This window comes from Dufourea novaeangliae, unplaced genomic scaffold (assembly GCF_001272555.1).
Source record: "Dufourea novaeangliae isolate 0120121106 unplaced genomic scaffold, ASM127255v1 scaffold87, whole genome shotgun sequence".
Lineage (NCBI taxonomy): Eukaryota > Metazoa > Arthropoda > Insecta > Hymenoptera > Halictidae > Dufourea > Dufourea novaeangliae.
The window spans coordinates 741,858-758,582 of NW_015373966.1; the positions used below are offsets into that span (position 1 = coordinate 741,858).

The window sequence follows — 16,725 nt, forward strand, 5'->3', positions numbered from 1 at the left end:
TCGTTTAATTAAAGTAAAAATTAACAATTATAATTTATGTTAGTATAAACCTTGATTCATACACTTCAGATTAGGTTTAGCATCTTTAACTTTAAACAGTATTGTCATTTCTGAGAACAGTAGAAAACGCACATACCAAATTTCACAAAAAAAAACCAAACAGTTCAATCTATGCGTAACAAATTAAAACTTACGTTATGGTCTCCGTGTGATCCGACGAAGTATTAATTTATTTTAAATAAGTTTGTTTAAAATAAATATTGATTTCGAACGGACACATATTTCTGTGCGCTTATTTTTACTTCTTCTACCAAAAACAATAATTTTTTAGGTAACCTCTGGATAACTTCTCCGTTGATTGCATGCCAATATAATATCTATTAACCGTATATACTACATATAATTAATATTTTTAATTTCATCGTTTTGATTAAATATGTAAAATGTGTTATACGTCTGGGATGAGCGAATACTGTAAAGTAACTGTGTATCACAGTTGGGCAAAATGTAATCTAATTACAAACTCCAAATCACAATTACAATGTACATAATTGCAATGTAATTGCAAGACAATTACATTGTAATTAACTATACTAAATTTACAATCAAAATTACAATATAATTACAATTTAGATTTTTGTATATGGCACTTTATATGGCACTCCAACCAATTCATCGATCAGCGTTTTACTAGAATTCAAACACAAATGGACATGTGTAATATTGAACAGAATTTTAGTTATATACGACAATTGTATATTATTATTATTATTTATTTTTTCAAGAAGTTATGCAGATACTTCGTCCGCTTTTAAACGTGTTCAATAAAACATGAATTTCAAAAGATTATTCTACCTTGGTTCATTTCATGTCATTCATAATTCTAGCGGTTTCGTGCAACAACCAAATTGTCATTAATATAGCAAGAAAATTCACTTGACGTTCCGTCATAACCAGACAATTTTTCGAAATCCAATGTTACGATTACAGACATAATTTAGATAATTTCACTCATATCCTACGAACAATCGATATATGAAACTTATAGTAGATTATTCAATCGAGGTCTTCAAACAATGCGATAGCTTCTCATGAAATTTACATACAGCAGTTTTCACATCGTAAATACTTCAGCTATTTGTATTACAACTATGTATCTACATATTATATCGTACATACATCACATTTTTATAATTTTATTTTAAGAAAAAATTTAACGGAAATCTTTTTCCTGTGTTAAAGTTGCCATTGAAAATAGAGTAAGGACTCTATTATTTTTTATAAAGTATGGATTTCATTTTAATCTATAAATGCAATTATCTCCTAAACTATTCGTTATTCGAACAAATGTTTCAAACAGAACTTACTGTTTTGAAGGGGATATCTTATGATTATATGTGTACACAAATATTGTCTAGAATGAGGTGCATCCAAGATTTTACAGTGTCCTTTGTTTTTTTTTTATTGGAACTATATATTTTCGTTTAGCTAACCGTATAGCCCATTTTGAGACAAATTCATTGACCTACATTACGATAATTACGATAATTCAAAGTACTCCTTCACAGAACAGCTACATGCTACAAGATGTCATAAACGTGATGAAACGAAGCTACCCTGTCTATTGTATTTCATTATCACCTCATTATTTTATAATATAAGAAATATTTAATAACTTTCATAAACTAAATAGGAGATATTTGACTGCAACACAATTAACATCACACAATCACACCCTGGCTAGTCGCCCATACATACTTAGCAAAAAGATACATATAATGAATATAAACAACATTTTTAATTACATTTCATTTATTCGAAGTATCATTTACAGATCGTATATTTACCCAGAATATTGCCTAGATTTGTCGTTGTTCACAACGAATAATAATCTTCACAATATTAACCTACATTCTTCTTTTATCAACAAGACATACTAAATTTCTTACCATATTAAATCAAACATTGGAATGCACATACATACGGTCTTATAAATCCAAAAATTGAATTTAATTTATCTAATTAACGATATTCGTCAGCATGGATGCTTTGTCACAATATGTAATATTAAATTCACATGGTTGTTGATACCATGGTTCTCCATCAATTTGCATGGCATAAGGTTTTAGTAACTTCACCTACACGTTACAAAGTATTTATTTATTTATTACACACATATCACAAGGATAATATTAACATAAATTATTTCCTATGTTTCTTTAAAATTAAATACATTCAATTCTGTTTTAAAACTGTACACAGTGGAAGCTTGTTTATTATGGACTATTTTATTGCAGCATTGGAACGCCCCTCGTTCAGAAGGAACGGAATACATACGCAATGTCACGTTTAACTCACATATTATTCATCACAGAAAGTGCGTTTATATAATATTGTTTTAATAAAATGTTTCAATACTCAATAACTTTTAAGAATAAACTTTTTTGATGTGTCTAAAAATAACAGAGTTAGTAAGGTGATCAAAAAGTTCATACATCCACCAGCCCACTCTATATATGTATAACTACGTCAACAAATGAACGAACGATTGGTGAGGAGAGCGCGCGAGTAATTAGAATTCGCTTAATGCGGTACTTATTTCTAGAAATTTAGCCTACAAAAGCCCCGAACGCTATAATAAACGAGCTTCTACTGTAACTTATTATTTATTGCAACAAATATTAGAAATATTCCGCAAAATAGCTACCAATGGAAAAAATATTTAGAATAACGTGCACAGTACCTTGATAGACGTAGCTTGACCGAGTCGATAAGCCTGAGAAAGTCCTACTTGAAGCTGGGCCATATGGAATGAAGAATAAAGAGCAACAACTTCTAATTTTTCGTCATTAATACTTTGCTTTCCATACCCTTCATGATCTGTTGGACAAGAAAGAGTAAGAAATGATTGATGTACTGGCTATTTCGTTAAAATATCTAATTTTCGTGTGGCAAAAAAAAAATATGCATACCTCCTAAACCTATATTCCAAAGATTAACGCCGGCACCCCAAGAAGAAATATTTAATATCACGATACCCTCGATAGAAGGTAAATCCACTTTCACATCATCCAAATACACTTCTAGATGTTTATCAAGGTCTTTGCATTCCCTTTCCACTACTTGTTGAGTACCAAAACATAAGTACAGAAGCTGTTAAACACATAAAATTACGAGTTCTTTACAGAAGTTACAAAATAAATATTAAACAAAATACATCACCTTATTGAATAATCTATTACTGTAAAAGTAAAATCGACTTTCTCTTGTACGATGAAATTGTAATGTTACTTGTGCATCCACTCCTACACTTATATAATTATACATATAAAGTTTCTGATGTGAACTACGAAGTCCCAATCCACCATATGGTTTCACTACCACACTCCACCTAATAAATTACTAACATAAATGTAAATATATACATAATATTATACTAATATTTATACACATTTAATATTTTCTATGCACCTATCAAGCTTTGTTTCTTGTGCTATTTGTACTTCTTGCAATATATCTGCAGGGTCCCTATGTAAATCATATTCCTTTCCCCATCCTAATACTCTGGATAAATCATTTCCTGTTCCCAGAGGAATAATTGCCACAGATGGAACTGGCTAGTACAAATAAGAAAACATTTTATTTAAACTTATATGTATGATTAATGTTTATTTATCAAACCACCGATTTTAAAATTAAAATGCTACCATTCTTTAAACAAATGTGAATAGTATAAACATTTGAACATAAGACAAGACAAAATAAATAAAGCTCAGATTATCCACTAAGGTATTCCATAACTGGTAGTACAACTGATGATTCTACGTAAAAAGATAAGATGAAAATATGGAATAAAATTTTATCCGTATCTCACTTAGTTTTCAAGATAACTGAGTTTAAATTTTAATGTTGTAACGCCAAATACAAGACACCTTTTGTACAAGTACATGTATTACCTCCAATTTAAGTTTATGAATAGTATTTAATAACCAAGCTATTGTGCCATCTCCACCTGCTACAAGGACAGTGCATTTTATTTTCCCTATTAAACGACACCACTCAAGAGCAGCAACTGGATCACGCTCAGACAAATCAACAACTTGAGCAGGATTCAATAGCCTTCTAAACATAGATAAGATTTCTGCTCCATCTTTATTACCAGATTTTTTGTTTGCTAAAATAAAATTCCATAAGTCACACTGTAATTATTTAAAATATTTTTGCAAATATCCGCAATATCATTATGTTACTCTTTTTTTATTATTTAATATTAACCTACCAACTACTATAAGAGGTTTCCAAAGTGGCCAATTTGGTGGTATAACTGTACGAAGTTGTAATCTACGTCTTACAGTACTACGTTGATTTACAACTTCTAAACTACTTGGTGGAATTATCATCAATTTAAATTGACCAAAATCACATATCTGTAGAGACAGTAGTCCAAATTACTTAGATACATTAACATAAACTATGGAAATATATAGAATATACTTCAGAGAGATTTCGTTTACAATCTTCATGAACACATCTTTGACACCAGCAACACCACCAATCTGTTAGACCAGGTTCCATACCACATTCCTCGTTACATATGTCACACACAGCGGTCAGTGGTAAATTACCTTAGAAAAGAAGAACGCGCTCAACTGTAATATGTACTATAACTATATCTTAGAGGATTAAATGTATATTTTGATTACTAAATATTTTATATTATATAAAAAATAACAAAACAGAACGTACCCTTTACCCAATGATGCTTCATTGACTCATTTGTGCTTAAACTAATAACTTTACACTTTAATTGTTTGTCTGCAATCTTGACACAAGAACGATCCACACAAACACCACATGAATCACAAATCAATCCTTCAGTATTTAATAACAAAGCTTCACATATACTACAATGATATGTCTGTACCAAAAGATTTATGAATATGCATTACAAATGCGTAATAAGATTAATAGAATACACACTCATAGATATATGACAGAATTTATTGTAATAAATTTATAGTAATTTTATTATTTATATTTTATGATGCATGAGGTTAAAAGCATTATGTATAAATCTTCCTTTGAAAAGTTAATTTTTCTACCTAATTGTTACAAGTGCTTAAAAGTAACTAAGCACAGCATTTAATATGTTTAATACAGCAAAAGTTGCTGATAATAAACTGTACATGTCAAAGACAAAGTATGATCAATATCATTAATAAATAAATACCTTAGTCTCGTTTTTAGCCGACTTCCAACTGTGCTGTTTGGTAACATCTCTAATGTGAATATGAGGTTCTCCTATAAGATATCTGAAGAAATTTAATGTAACTACGAAAAATATCATGGTAGACAATGTCTGTAACACAATGGTAGTAAATCCTTCCTCTAACATGTTAATACGTAAATTTTCTTTCTTCCAGATAAGATGACAAATCTCTGAAACATAATTAAACAAGTTGCTGTCGCTAATATAAAAAAAATTGTTTTTACATTATAAGCTCATAAGACATAAAAAGCATTTTAATTATTGCTTAAATAAAAAAAAAGATTTAACTAACCTTCTTTAATTTAAAAAATTTCTTACTTTAAAGCTCTAACTTTTATTCAATGATATAATGTCAAATAATTAAGCAGAAAAAGTGAAAACCCATCTAACTATTGAAACAAATACGTTTGCTAAAAAAGGTCACTTCATTTTTCCAAGCCATAAAAGAAAAACGTGTAGTGAATAAACATTGTTTACCTCTTTCAACTTTGACTTTAACTAATTTGAATCTCATTTGTCATCACACCGTAATCAAGATCAAGAGTGACACACGAAGCAACAAACAACACGAAGTAGGTACCGTAGGTACCACGGGTACCACTAGGGATGACTCGTACAAGTAAATACGAGTACATTACTCGATACTTTTGTTTCGATACCGAGTACTTTTGGTATCGATACCTGCGGTTGCGGTACCAAGTACCAAGTAGGCATCGAACTGCATCGAACAAAAGTACTCGTATCGTGTCGTATCAAATGGAGTGAGTATCGATCATGGTCCAATAGAGAGTATAGAGTTCGATCACTGACTGATTGAAGTTACTTCAGTAGTCTACCGGGTAGACTCTACCCATCTCGACCTATTTAGTAATCCGTGATCTGCACTAACTGCACGCATCTGCACGCGTATGTTTATAAATTAACATGCACTGATATGACTGATATTCTTAAGCGAATATACAGTGAATATGTGTATATACAATAAGTGACGTATAAGCAGTTCCCTTTGCTGCACTTTGCGTGTGCGTAACATATGCTTATCACGATTTTACTCTGTATTCGTTTGATGTGATCTTCAGAAATGCAGTATGTATACTGAATGCATTTCATAAAAAATGAAAAGGGAATGTCTAAAATTGGTACCAAGTATTATTAAGTAATACTTTTTAACATTATACGTTTGTAATTACTTATATATAATTACTAAGAACATGCTGCATTTAATAAGGGAAAATTTTACGCACATGTGTTAATTAAACGTTACATTGTCAAATAATTCGACATAATGGACAACCTGTCTGACTCATTTAAGGGGGATATAGATTCTATTACCTCAACAGATTCTTTACAGTTAATTACTGATGAATTTCGTATTAGGCATTTATCAACACCTGATGTTTCTAATACAGAATTATCAAAACGAGTTGCATTGTTGGAATTAGAAAATGAACGACTTAGAGTGGATATGGAAAATTTACATATAGAACTTAATGCTAGAATTGCAGCAAATGAATGTCTTAAAGGAAAAATTACAGAGTTATATGTAGAAATGCAAGTAGTGCTTCAGGAAAAGCAAAAATTACAGAATATTCTAACTGATACAAATAATCGTTTAGAATCAGCTGAAACATCTGCAAGATGGTATCAATCTCAAATGCATGGCTTGCAGGCAAGCAAAAAAACTTTACAATTAGAGATTAACACTTATCAAGGAATATTGCAGCAAAGGCAACAAGCTATAGTAAACATAAATGCAAGGTATAAGCAATTAAACGTAGATTACACTGAGCTTCTTAAAAAACATCAAAAAGAAAAACAAGATTTGGAATATGAAGTGCGGAGCTTCAAGATACAAAATCATTCAAATAATATCAAGGAAACTATAGATAACAATGCATTGTGTACTCCTCCAGATATATCTACAAAGTTAGAGTTGACAGAGGATGAACTACGAGATACAAAAGCAGTATTAAAGACTGTAGAAAAACGTCTTTTAGGTAATGAAGTATCTAAAATGTTGATGGAAAATGCTTTGAGTAAACAGCGTATATTAATTACAACTATGAAAGAAAATATACAAAAATGTGAAACCGATAAAAATCAAACTGCTGACACATTACGTAAGACTGAATTTGAAATTCAAAAGTTGAAATCTGAAAATGATGCATTGCAGACTACTCTACTTTCTTCCAAACAGGAACAAAGTCAGATAGAAGATGCAATCTTCCAGGTACGATTCCAATTAACAAAAATGATTACACAGTATAAGCTTCTAAAATCGAAAAATGTAGATGCAGAAGTAAAATTGAATTCAATGCAAGATGTAATAGAAGAAAATAAGCGCTTAAAAGCATTATCATATGAAGCCAATAGTGCGCTTATTAGGAAACTTCGTCAGGAAAAACGTAAAGTTAAAAGTTTGGAAAATAAATTATATGGTGTAGAAATAAATGAACAATTAGATAATATGGTAATAGATATTACTTCATAATTTGTTTCAATGCAAAAGTATTTGTAATAATTGTATTACCATTTTGTTTTAGAAAACTAAAACAGAACTTTCTTTACACGAGTGTCTAAAACAGGTTCTACTGAGAAATAAAGTAATGCTCATAATATAATTATACATATATAGATTATTGTTTTCAAGTAGTGTACAATGTTAAACAATTTTTTTCAGGATTTAAAAGACCAATTGAAGGCATTGACAAAAACTTCAGAAGAAAGTATTGACGAAGGATATGGTGATAGTAGCATAGTTAGTTCTATTTTTCTAGACATTCCATCCCCAAGTTCCATTAATCCAGTATTATTAAATACAGCTTCTAGTGTTCTCTTAAAAAGTAAAGATTTTTGTAAACCTTTGCAGACAGAACTTAATTATTTACAATTGAAACTAAACAAACTAAGAGAGCACTGCATTGCATAGAATTAAATTACTTATTTTATGAAAATTACTATTTATAAAAGTATTCTTTTAAATTTTACGTTGCAATAATAGGATATGAAATATTTAGAAAGTGGTGACTGGACAGGAAGAATATAATTTAATGTACATATTAAAATAATTTAGACATATTATTTTAAATTATAAATTTAATAACAAAGTAAGAGTCTTTACTAACAGATTTTTAAATTGTAAATATGTTAACTTATATTGAATTATATAAATGTTATAAATTTAAAAAGAAAAATAAATTCATAATTTGAATGAATGCTTTATTAAAGTTAAGACTCACAACTCTATTAATCTAATAATTGTAATTACCAAAAGTCCATTTATAACTTAAATTACTCCGAGAATAACTTGGAACTGTATTTACGCATATTATTAAAATTTATAACAGAATATATCAATGTATGTACTTAGTGATACAAAAAATGTTATTTTCCAACTTGTTATTTATTAATCAGTATTAAAATAAAATTTAAAAAGAAGTTTATAGTGGCACCTGTTTATACAGTAAATTATTATACCTCACTTTTTAATTATAATTTGCATAATATTACGATAATTTTATTAAAAAATAAAAAAACTGTAGCATAAATTCTATTTTATAAATTATTTTCTAATACTACGCAATTAGACATGAAAGCAATTTTGTCAAAAGTTCAATGTGATTTTTCCACAACAGATTGGATTCCATAAACGATACGATTCATTAATTTATTTCGATTTTAACAAATGCGGTCCTTTTATAATTATATGAAATGTTCTAATCACAATAATGCAATTATATAATATGATGTAAGAACTACAAAACAAGAAATAACAATAGTTCATATTAAATGTGAGCATCTGATTTATTACATTTTGAATACAAAGTTAAGAAGTCTTATTAAAGATAAGAACTTAATATATTTCTTCAAATTAGTAAATTATTATATTAAGATATCATTATACATGTCTTCTTATATTAGTAGTCTTAACGACTCTAAAGACTGTCACTATAATTAATTTATTACAGTATAATTTTATGCGTGAAAAGTTTGATTTACGTGTTGCAAAATATGTTGTACTCAATAGATTTTGTCTTCTTTGTATTTAAATCAAGTGTTAATCAAAATTGTAAAGAATTTGTAATTATGAACGTAATAAATTTCTAGTTTTTAATTTCCAAGTATAACTAAATTATACATATATATGTATATACAAATGTTTAGTAAAACTTGTGTTATGATTTTCTACTTGGAGGTATTACAGAAGAATAGATATAGTATTAAACGAAGAAAAGAAAAGAAAATTTCCTTTTCTTGGTAAGTAGGTTTAGCAAAATAAATTGTATCATATATACCAATACAAATTAGTATACAATCACAATAACAAGAGGGAAACAGAACTGCAAATTTCTTTTTAAACCATGTTTATATATGTAAATGTACATTTAAAATTCAAGATCATCGCACATACATATAGCAAATTTATTTTTTAAACTATATCAATTACTGTGTGTATTAGACTAGGGAAAACATGATAATAAAAATCAATAATCTTAATTTTAACTTTATAAAAAATAAATAAATTTGCAATAAATATTCCTATTAATGTATGATAGTTATAAATTAAATATTTTCTATTATATTTTATTAGGGTAATGTCACCTCTTATGAGAAGCTAAGAATAAATTGCACTAATTAACAAATCCTTATTAGTAGTACTTAAAATTAATTAATAATGATGTTATTCATGTCATTTCTATCCTCTTCGTGGAGTGAAGCTTAATTCATATAAATAAACTTATATGACTTTGTGGAAATAAAAATTTTTTACTTTTCATAGATATACTTCCTACTCTATTTTTTATGAAGAACAATAATTTCACTAACTTGTGACTAATGTATAACACAATAAAAAGGTCTCGATAAATTCGCATTGGAATGATTTAATCTTTTTCGTTTCAACACAACAAAGAAATATTTTAAATAAATTTCGTATCTTGATTAACCATATAAACGAAATTAAAGATTAAACAGTTTCTGCTAGAGTTGAGCAGAATGTAATCTAATTATAGAATCTAAATTGCAATTACAATTACATTGTAATTTTTTTTGTAAATGTGAATTTTGTAATTAGATTACATTTTGCCCAACTCTGGTTTCTGATTACATAGATTTGAAAAAAATTGAAATAATCAGAATTATAATAAAATGTGTTAGATATAAATGTTATGTATGTATACAAATCAATGTATTGTATTGAAAAAGTATTAAATGGTCAACACATTCGCTGCTGACGCCGCGGGTCTGTATCGTCTGTGAACTTTGGCGATATACGTGTGATACTCGGTCAGCAGCGAATGTGTTAAGAAAATACTGCTTTTGAGTTACTTTTTCGAAAACTTTCGAAAAAACATTTTCTCAGAAGTAGTGGTGATTCATGCATTAAATCAAGATTCTCAACTTTTGAAAGCTATATTTCGTATGTTAAACTTGAGATATAATGGTATTACATATTTTTCCTAAAGATTTACATTACCTCCAAACGTACGCGTTAAATTTCAAATTCCTTTACAAGGAATAAGTAAATATCTGTTTAAATACTGATCCATGTCTGCTCTGTTATACGTCACGACCCATAATATCATTGATAGTCGATACATGTGATAGGAGGAAAATGAGTATTATAAATTGCAAAGCGCACACGAAAATTATCCTAAAATGTACACAATACAAATGATACATATTATTATTTTTTTTATGTTCCTACATCATTAAATTCTAAATCACTGGTATAATATATTTTTAGTGGGTAGTATTTGATTGTGAACTTTTTTCCGGTTTGTTTTTTATAATATGCTATAGTACTTACACCTCTGTGTACACATGTACATTAAAAAAAAATTAATTAACTGTGTACGACTGCAGATCGTTCAAAAGAGCACCATGGCTTCAGTCTATACAAACAGTCCTTGGTAATACCATAGACGAGATATAAGAATAAATTCTTATGTCTTGTCTGTGACAATACGAACATGCGTCATTTTATACACCGTTACAACGGGAATGTTGCTGAACGATAATACCTATAATTTTATCACGTAAAAGTGATTTGAAGTTGAACAATTATCATATAATATATTCATAATTATGCTACTAATGTTAAACATTTTTGTGTACAATTAGTGAAATAGAAGACCAGATAGTAAAGTTTACTTCGAACCCATTGTCATGTGGGAGTAGATTCCGTCTGTCTAACTCTGTCAAACTGGCGACGGTAATTAGCTCGTCCACGACCTCCTCTATTCCGATGTCTCTGATTATTATGCCCGTGGTACGTATTATGTAGGGGCCGTGGCTGACAATGACCATGATTTTGTGCCTGGTGCAAGGGCTGCTTCGATTGCAGTAACTGCTAAAGAAATTACCTTTTTATTGAACGTAATCTGTACACAAATAATGATTCCTCATATTTGTTACTATAAATTACACTGCTATTGTGGTTTTTTTAAATAATAGTAACAGATGTCCATACCATTTGGTTAACAGGTTGTACAGTCTGATCTGGGTATGTATTTAAGCTGGTTCCTGGTAGATTAAATTCTTCAGTAGTTGTCTCAGATTCATCTTCTGTTCTTACCAGCATTTTCACACCTTCAGTTTCTAAATCTATTATACCACCCCTCTGTTGTTGCCTCAAAAATAATGTTGCCATTTGTTTCTGTAATTCTCTCAATTCTGTAGTAACTGAAAAATCTGTAGCAGCTTCAACGTCAATTGGAAGTGGTGCTGACCAAAGATTCTCTACATCACAATTGATTGATTCTCGACACACAGGACATATAGCCTAAAAGAATAATTACTGATGAAATTTCCATTAAAAATTAATTTTTAATGGACTATTAAATTGTTTACAATTTCACAACATACAAATGACAAAGTATAATTAAAAGTGAGAACTTATTCCTATATTTGTAAAGAACGCAGGGTGGATTGTGGAAAATGTTAAAACTGAATCCTGAAAACATAAGGATCATACCTGAAATTTATTTTTAACATCTTGTTGCCATTGTGGCAGTTTTTCTTGTTCTTCTCTATAATATCGTTCCGCAGCTGCAATGTGCGCTGCTAAACAGTGCGAATGAAAATAATGATAACATTCTGTCTTTGTAAATTCATCTCTTTCTCGAAAACCATACAAACATATGGCGCATTGATCCGTAGGAAGATTACTCCTTGTAAGGTGTTCTCTTATTAACTGTTATAACAATATTAAAAATGATTACCAATTATTATAAAAACATGAAATACAAAAATAAAGAATCACAATTATTTCATATAATAAAAAAAAGTTGAATGTTGTGATATAAAATTAAGAAAAATATGAATACAGCTATTTTATTTGCTGCATGACAATTCTATTACCATTATTGATATAATTAAATGGAATATTTTTTTCATATATGACTGAACAATTAACATTTTGCATATATTTTACTTTTCAATTATCTGCATATCAATGTATTTCCTAGTCTTAATTTAATGTTTGAAAAATTTTAATAAAAGTCACGCGTATATTAACCCCTTGCCCTACGATTTTCTTGACATCTGCAGACTCCAGGATTACATTGTTGTTAATAGTTTCCCAAAAACGCAAGGAATTCTCTACTTATCGCAACTGTATTTTTACTGTACAAGTTAAATAATAATGCCAGGAACATGACATTTCACTTCGGCTCAAAGAATACCAAATAATATTCTTCTTCTTTGAATCGATTTCGAAATTGTCAAAACGAGTCTAACTCGATGTTATAGGGCAAGGGGTTAACATATCTTTGACATACCTCAATCAATTCGAACATTACTGGCTGACCTATAAAGTCTGCACATTTTGCTTCTGCATCTGACTGCATAAGTTTCACTGTTTCCTCATCTAAACCTCTAGGATTTCTAAGGTTAATAGTAGGTGATACATCAGGATATCCAATAGGTAATTGAACAATTAATGTTACACAAACATATTGAGACTCAGAATCTTCACCAGTCGAAGGAAATAACACAGTCTCAATACATTCTGGCTCACCTCTGAAAAGAAATCGATTGTTACCTTATAACTATAAAATCATAGAAATTGTGAAATATTATCTTCACTGTTGTTCAGGTCGATAATCTTAAAGTCAAATATAAATTACTAAAAATGTTAATTATCATTATTCACAAGTATAACAATATTGTAAAAAGAATGTATTCATTGATTTTGTTTTTTTAAAACATTATACATAAAAGTTTATTTAGTATAATAAATACTTCTAATACTTTGCAACATTGTTTATTAACAATCCTTATAATGCTATATTATGTATTATCTATGAAAAGTATTTATCGTTTACCTCTTAATTTTTTACCTATGTATCTATAAAAAAAATTCATATCTTCTTTTCAATGAAAAGAGTACACCCTTTAGGAATTTAAATTTTGTATTGTTATTATAAAATGACAATAATATCTTCAACGTAGATTTATGATCAGAAGTATGTCAATATTATTATGTTACATATATACTAAGAACATGCAGTTTGTAACACCAAAGATACTTAAGGACTCCGGTCTTTTATTTCTCAAGGAATTGGTATTTTATCCTGTGAATGCCAAGAAATTTATTCATTTATCATATAAAATTGTTCTGACCAAAAATACCATTCCCATCACAATAAAATTTATACATAAGTAAGCTATTACAAAGGCATATAAAAAATGAAAATTTTTAAACAAGTCAATTGGTTGTACATCTAGGTTACAAGCATTATGTTTTTCATACATAAACTTACCTTTCATTTTCTTTTATATTCAACTCATCGTCGAGTAGAATTGCTCTTAATGCTTCTATTTCATCAGTGACTCTGTAAAAGATTTCAGTAAATATTCAACAAAACTAAATGTCTGTACAAAACATTGATTGCAAGTCGTCACGGAAATTACCTTTCGTCTATTACAGTATCTGACATTGTTTCTACAGTAAACAATACTGTGATATATTCTCCAAAGATTACTTTGAATTTGACAGCGAAGTTTTTCCAGTCCTTGACGATTATAAGATTTTCGATAAGCGCCAATCTGCGTCAATATTGAAAGCCTTCTGCTACTATTACGGTTACCAACTGGATCGTGTTGAAATTATTAGTAACACACCATTGTTCCTGTCACCAGAGAGGAATGAAAAGTTAAAAAGTTAAAGTTGTCCGACTAACTTCACGTAAGTTAACACTATCTATAATCTATCATATCTATGCTCTGCTTGCGAGCCGTCTGTTGGCCAATGGCCACCCCTGAACTAAGTGTCATTTTTCGTGTTGCGCATATGCGCATATTCACGGTTGTTGTCAGTGTTGTCTTCATGACTTAACCTTTGTCAACTAAGTTGTGAAAACTACATATATTATATATCAAATTGATAAAATTGTTATAACACTAATTAATATGTCGGAGACTAAAGAAAAAGAGGAAGAAAAGCCGGTTGTTGCAAAAAGTGCAATTGATTTGCAACGATTAAAATTGCAGAAATTAATGAAAAATCCTGTGAGTATAATAAGTGTAAATTGTGTTTTCATACTACCTGCTGTAATGTGTTTGTGTTTTTGTGTAATAACTTTTCAACTAAATAACTTAAATCATTTAAGTGGTTGTTTCACAAGTTTATGACACTAGAGTGTGAAATTTTATTGTTACGGTAGGAAAAGCCTATTCTACTACCGGAAAGACCTAAAGTTAAAAGTACACCAACAGTACCAGAATTTGTACGTAATGTTATGGGCAGTAGTGCAGGTGCAGGCAGTGGCGAATTTCACGTGTATAGACATTTACGGCGTAAAGAATATGCCAGACAAAAATTTATTCAAGAAAAGGGTCGTAAGGTAATCTTAAACATAATTTATGTAGCATACATAAAATACTTTTTTAAATAGACATGTAAAAGCTTGAAAATTGTACTAAATTGTACAAAATAACTGTCCTTTTAATTAATATAAGCTAAAGTAATTTTTATAAAATAAAAATGTAAAGTATTAGTTTATATTTTTAACTGAAGGAGAAATATGAAGGTTTATGATATCTTTATCAGGAACTTTTAGATGATGAATATCATAGGAAATTGGAGGAAAATAAAAGGGTAGCTGAAGAGATAACAGCTAAAAAGAGAGCAAAGAGACAGAAAAAAAAACAGAAGTGGAAGCAAAAGAAACAATTGAAAGTGTCAAATGACCGACCAAATAAAAGTGACAATAGTGATTCAGAAGAAGAAAGTTTGGATGAACAAGATACAAATGACAAAAATGATAATGTATCTGAAGTTGTATCAGACGAAGCAATTAAAAATAGTATAGTTGTAGAACATAAGCCAGAAACAAGTAATGATAAAAATTTAGATAAGGATTATATAAATCAAAATAAGTTACATTTACAAAATAATTCTAACACAAAAAATGATGACTCTGAAATTATTCATATTAATGACGAATCAATCACCGAATGTAAAACATCAGTAAATAACAATGAGGAAAATGTAAGTACTAATGCAGATAGTACACTCCTTAACAGTGAATAAAATAAGAATTGAAAACAGAAGCAAGTGTGATTATAAATTCATGTGTATATTCATTTGCGATTGTTTCTATTGAAATACTTGACAGTATTTTTGACAAATATTGAATAAATCGTTAGAGATTGTTAAATTTTTTTTATATCTATGTATGTAAGTTGTGTTAGATGTAACTAACCAAAGCTATGGATTATATCTTATTTAAAAACAATGCTACCTGTATGAATTAGTATTACAATTTTTAATCTATTATTATTCAATCTTTTAAAATTCTATTAGAATTTTAATGTCAATATACGAATTGCAATTACATGACTTTTTCATTGGGTGGTGAGTGGGATATGTTCTTATAATAACTGATTATGTCTATAAATTTGATCATCTATTTCAAAATCGCTTTATGTATGTACAAATATTTTATACAAAGTAAAATTAGAAGTATAAGTACATGTAAACGTAAAACACAAATTCAAATAAATTATCCTATCATGTTAAATATAACTGAAGAAAATGAACTATTCGTTAAAAATTTATGTAGCTTATACATATTTAGTAATAACTGCATTTACATTCTATTCAAAATGTTACCTGTACTCTATATACAGTAATGTCTTGATAAGTGCGAGCCGGCTCCTCCACGATAAGTGTGAAGTCGTCATCCCCACTACTGGGGAAGGGGGCCGTAGAACCAGTCAAGCGTATAATTCTTTGCCCAGCGCGCCGCGGCGGCTTCCCTTTCACGAGCCGACGGCTAAATGAAGAGAACAAATGCAACGATGAAACTTTTTGTTTTCGATTCTTTGTTAACGAAACTTTTACCAATATATTCGTGAGATTTTTCTGATTAAAATTATACCAAACACGATATAATTTGGACCATATTTACTTATGATTTATCAGAAGCGATAATTGTTAACACTTTTTA

General features: G+C 29.2%; 4 protein-coding genes across 4 annotated transcripts; 2 read left to right on the plus strand and 2 right to left on the minus strand.

Annotated features, from left to right (window-relative positions):
• Positions 1–2,018: 2,018 nt before the first annotated feature.
• Positions 2,019–5,395, minus strand: LOC107186714 (diacylglycerol kinase epsilon). Its single transcript, XM_015574647.1, has 10 exons — positions 5,231–5,395; positions 4,747–4,918; positions 4,495–4,625; positions 4,280–4,427; positions 3,957–4,174; positions 3,472–3,617; positions 3,223–3,391; positions 2,973–3,153; positions 2,744–2,880; positions 2,019–2,138 (listed from the first exon to the last, which is right to left on the minus strand). The coding sequence occupies exons 1-10, from the start codon at positions 5,393–5,395 to the stop codon at positions 2,019–2,021; spliced, it is 1,587 nt and encodes a 528-aa protein (XP_015430133.1).
• A 1,159-nt stretch (positions 5,396–6,554) lies between these two features.
• LOC107186715 (spindle pole body component 110-like) lies at positions 6,555–8,198 on the plus strand. The gene is made up of 3 exons (XM_015574648.1): positions 6,555–7,739; positions 7,813–7,872; positions 7,950–8,198. The coding sequence occupies exons 1-3, from the start codon at positions 6,555–6,557 to the stop codon at positions 8,196–8,198; spliced, it is 1,494 nt and encodes a 497-aa protein (XP_015430134.1).
• Positions 8,199–10,826: 2,628 nt separating this feature from the next.
• On the minus strand, positions 10,827–14,211 carry LOC107186735 (E3 ubiquitin-protein ligase RNF25). The gene is made up of 6 exons (XM_015574670.1): positions 14,186–14,211; positions 14,035–14,106; positions 13,051–13,291; positions 12,246–12,464; positions 11,742–12,053; positions 10,827–11,621 (listed from the first exon to the last, which is right to left on the minus strand). Exons 1-6 carry the CDS (start codon positions 14,209–14,211, stop codon positions 11,436–11,438), a joined length of 1,056 nt encoding a protein of 351 aa, XP_015430156.1. The 3' UTR covers positions 10,827–11,435.
• A 325-nt stretch (positions 14,212–14,536) lies between these two features.
• LOC107186716 (PRKR-interacting protein 1 homolog) lies at positions 14,537–16,087 on the plus strand. The gene is made up of 4 exons (XM_015574649.1): positions 14,537–14,782; positions 14,938–15,117; positions 15,324–15,609; positions 16,080–16,087. Exons 1-4 carry the CDS (start codon positions 14,684–14,686, stop codon positions 16,085–16,087), a joined length of 573 nt encoding a protein of 190 aa, XP_015430135.1. The 5' UTR covers positions 14,537–14,683.
• The last annotated feature ends 638 nt before the right edge of the window (positions 16,088–16,725 follow it).

Excerpts from the sequence above, each read along its gene's own strand:
- LOC107186714 (XM_015574647.1), bottom strand. The coding sequence starts at position 5,395 with ATGTTAGAGGAAGGATTTACTACCATTGTGTTACAGACATTGTCTACC. Across the intron at positions 4,428-4,494 it reads GTAAACGAAATCTCTCTGAA|ATATGTGATTTTGGTCAATT; the intron begins GTATATTCTATA and ends CTGTCTCTACAG. Across the intron at positions 3,154-3,222 it reads GTAATAGATTATTCAATAAG|CTTCTGTACTTATGTTTTGG; the intron begins GTGATGTATTTT and ends TGTGTTTAACAG.
- LOC107186715 (XM_015574648.1), top strand. The coding sequence starts at position 6,555 with ATGGACAACCTGTCTGACTCATTTAAGGGGGATATAGATTCTATTACC. Across the intron at positions 7,740-7,812 it reads ATGAACAATTAGATAATATG|AAAACTAAAACAGAACTTTC; the intron begins GTAATAGATATT and ends ATTTTGTTTTAG. Across the intron at positions 7,873-7,949 it reads AGGTTCTACTGAGAAATAAA|GATTTAAAAGACCAATTGAA; the intron begins GTAATGCTCATA and ends AATTTTTTTCAG.
- LOC107186716 (XM_015574649.1), top strand. The coding sequence starts at position 14,684 with ATGTCGGAGACTAAAGAAAAAGAGGAAGAAAAGCCGGTTGTTGCAAAA. Across the intron at positions 14,783-14,937 it reads AGAAATTAATGAAAAATCCT|GAAAAGCCTATTCTACTACC; the intron begins GTGAGTATAATA and ends TTGTTACGGTAG. Across the intron at positions 15,118-15,323 it reads TTCAAGAAAAGGGTCGTAAG|GAACTTTTAGATGATGAATA; the intron begins GTAATCTTAAAC and ends TATCTTTATCAG.
- LOC107186735 (XM_015574670.1), bottom strand. The coding sequence starts at position 14,211 with ATGTCAGATACTGTAATAGACGAAAG. Across the intron at positions 13,292-14,034 it reads AATATAAAAGAAAATGAAAG|AGGTGAGCCAGAATGTATTG; the intron begins GTAAGTTTATGT and ends ATTTCTTTTCAG. Across the intron at positions 12,054-12,245 it reads ATGTTAAAAATAAATTTCAG|GCTATATGTCCTGTGTGTCG; the intron begins GTATGATCCTTA and ends TTATTCTTTTAG.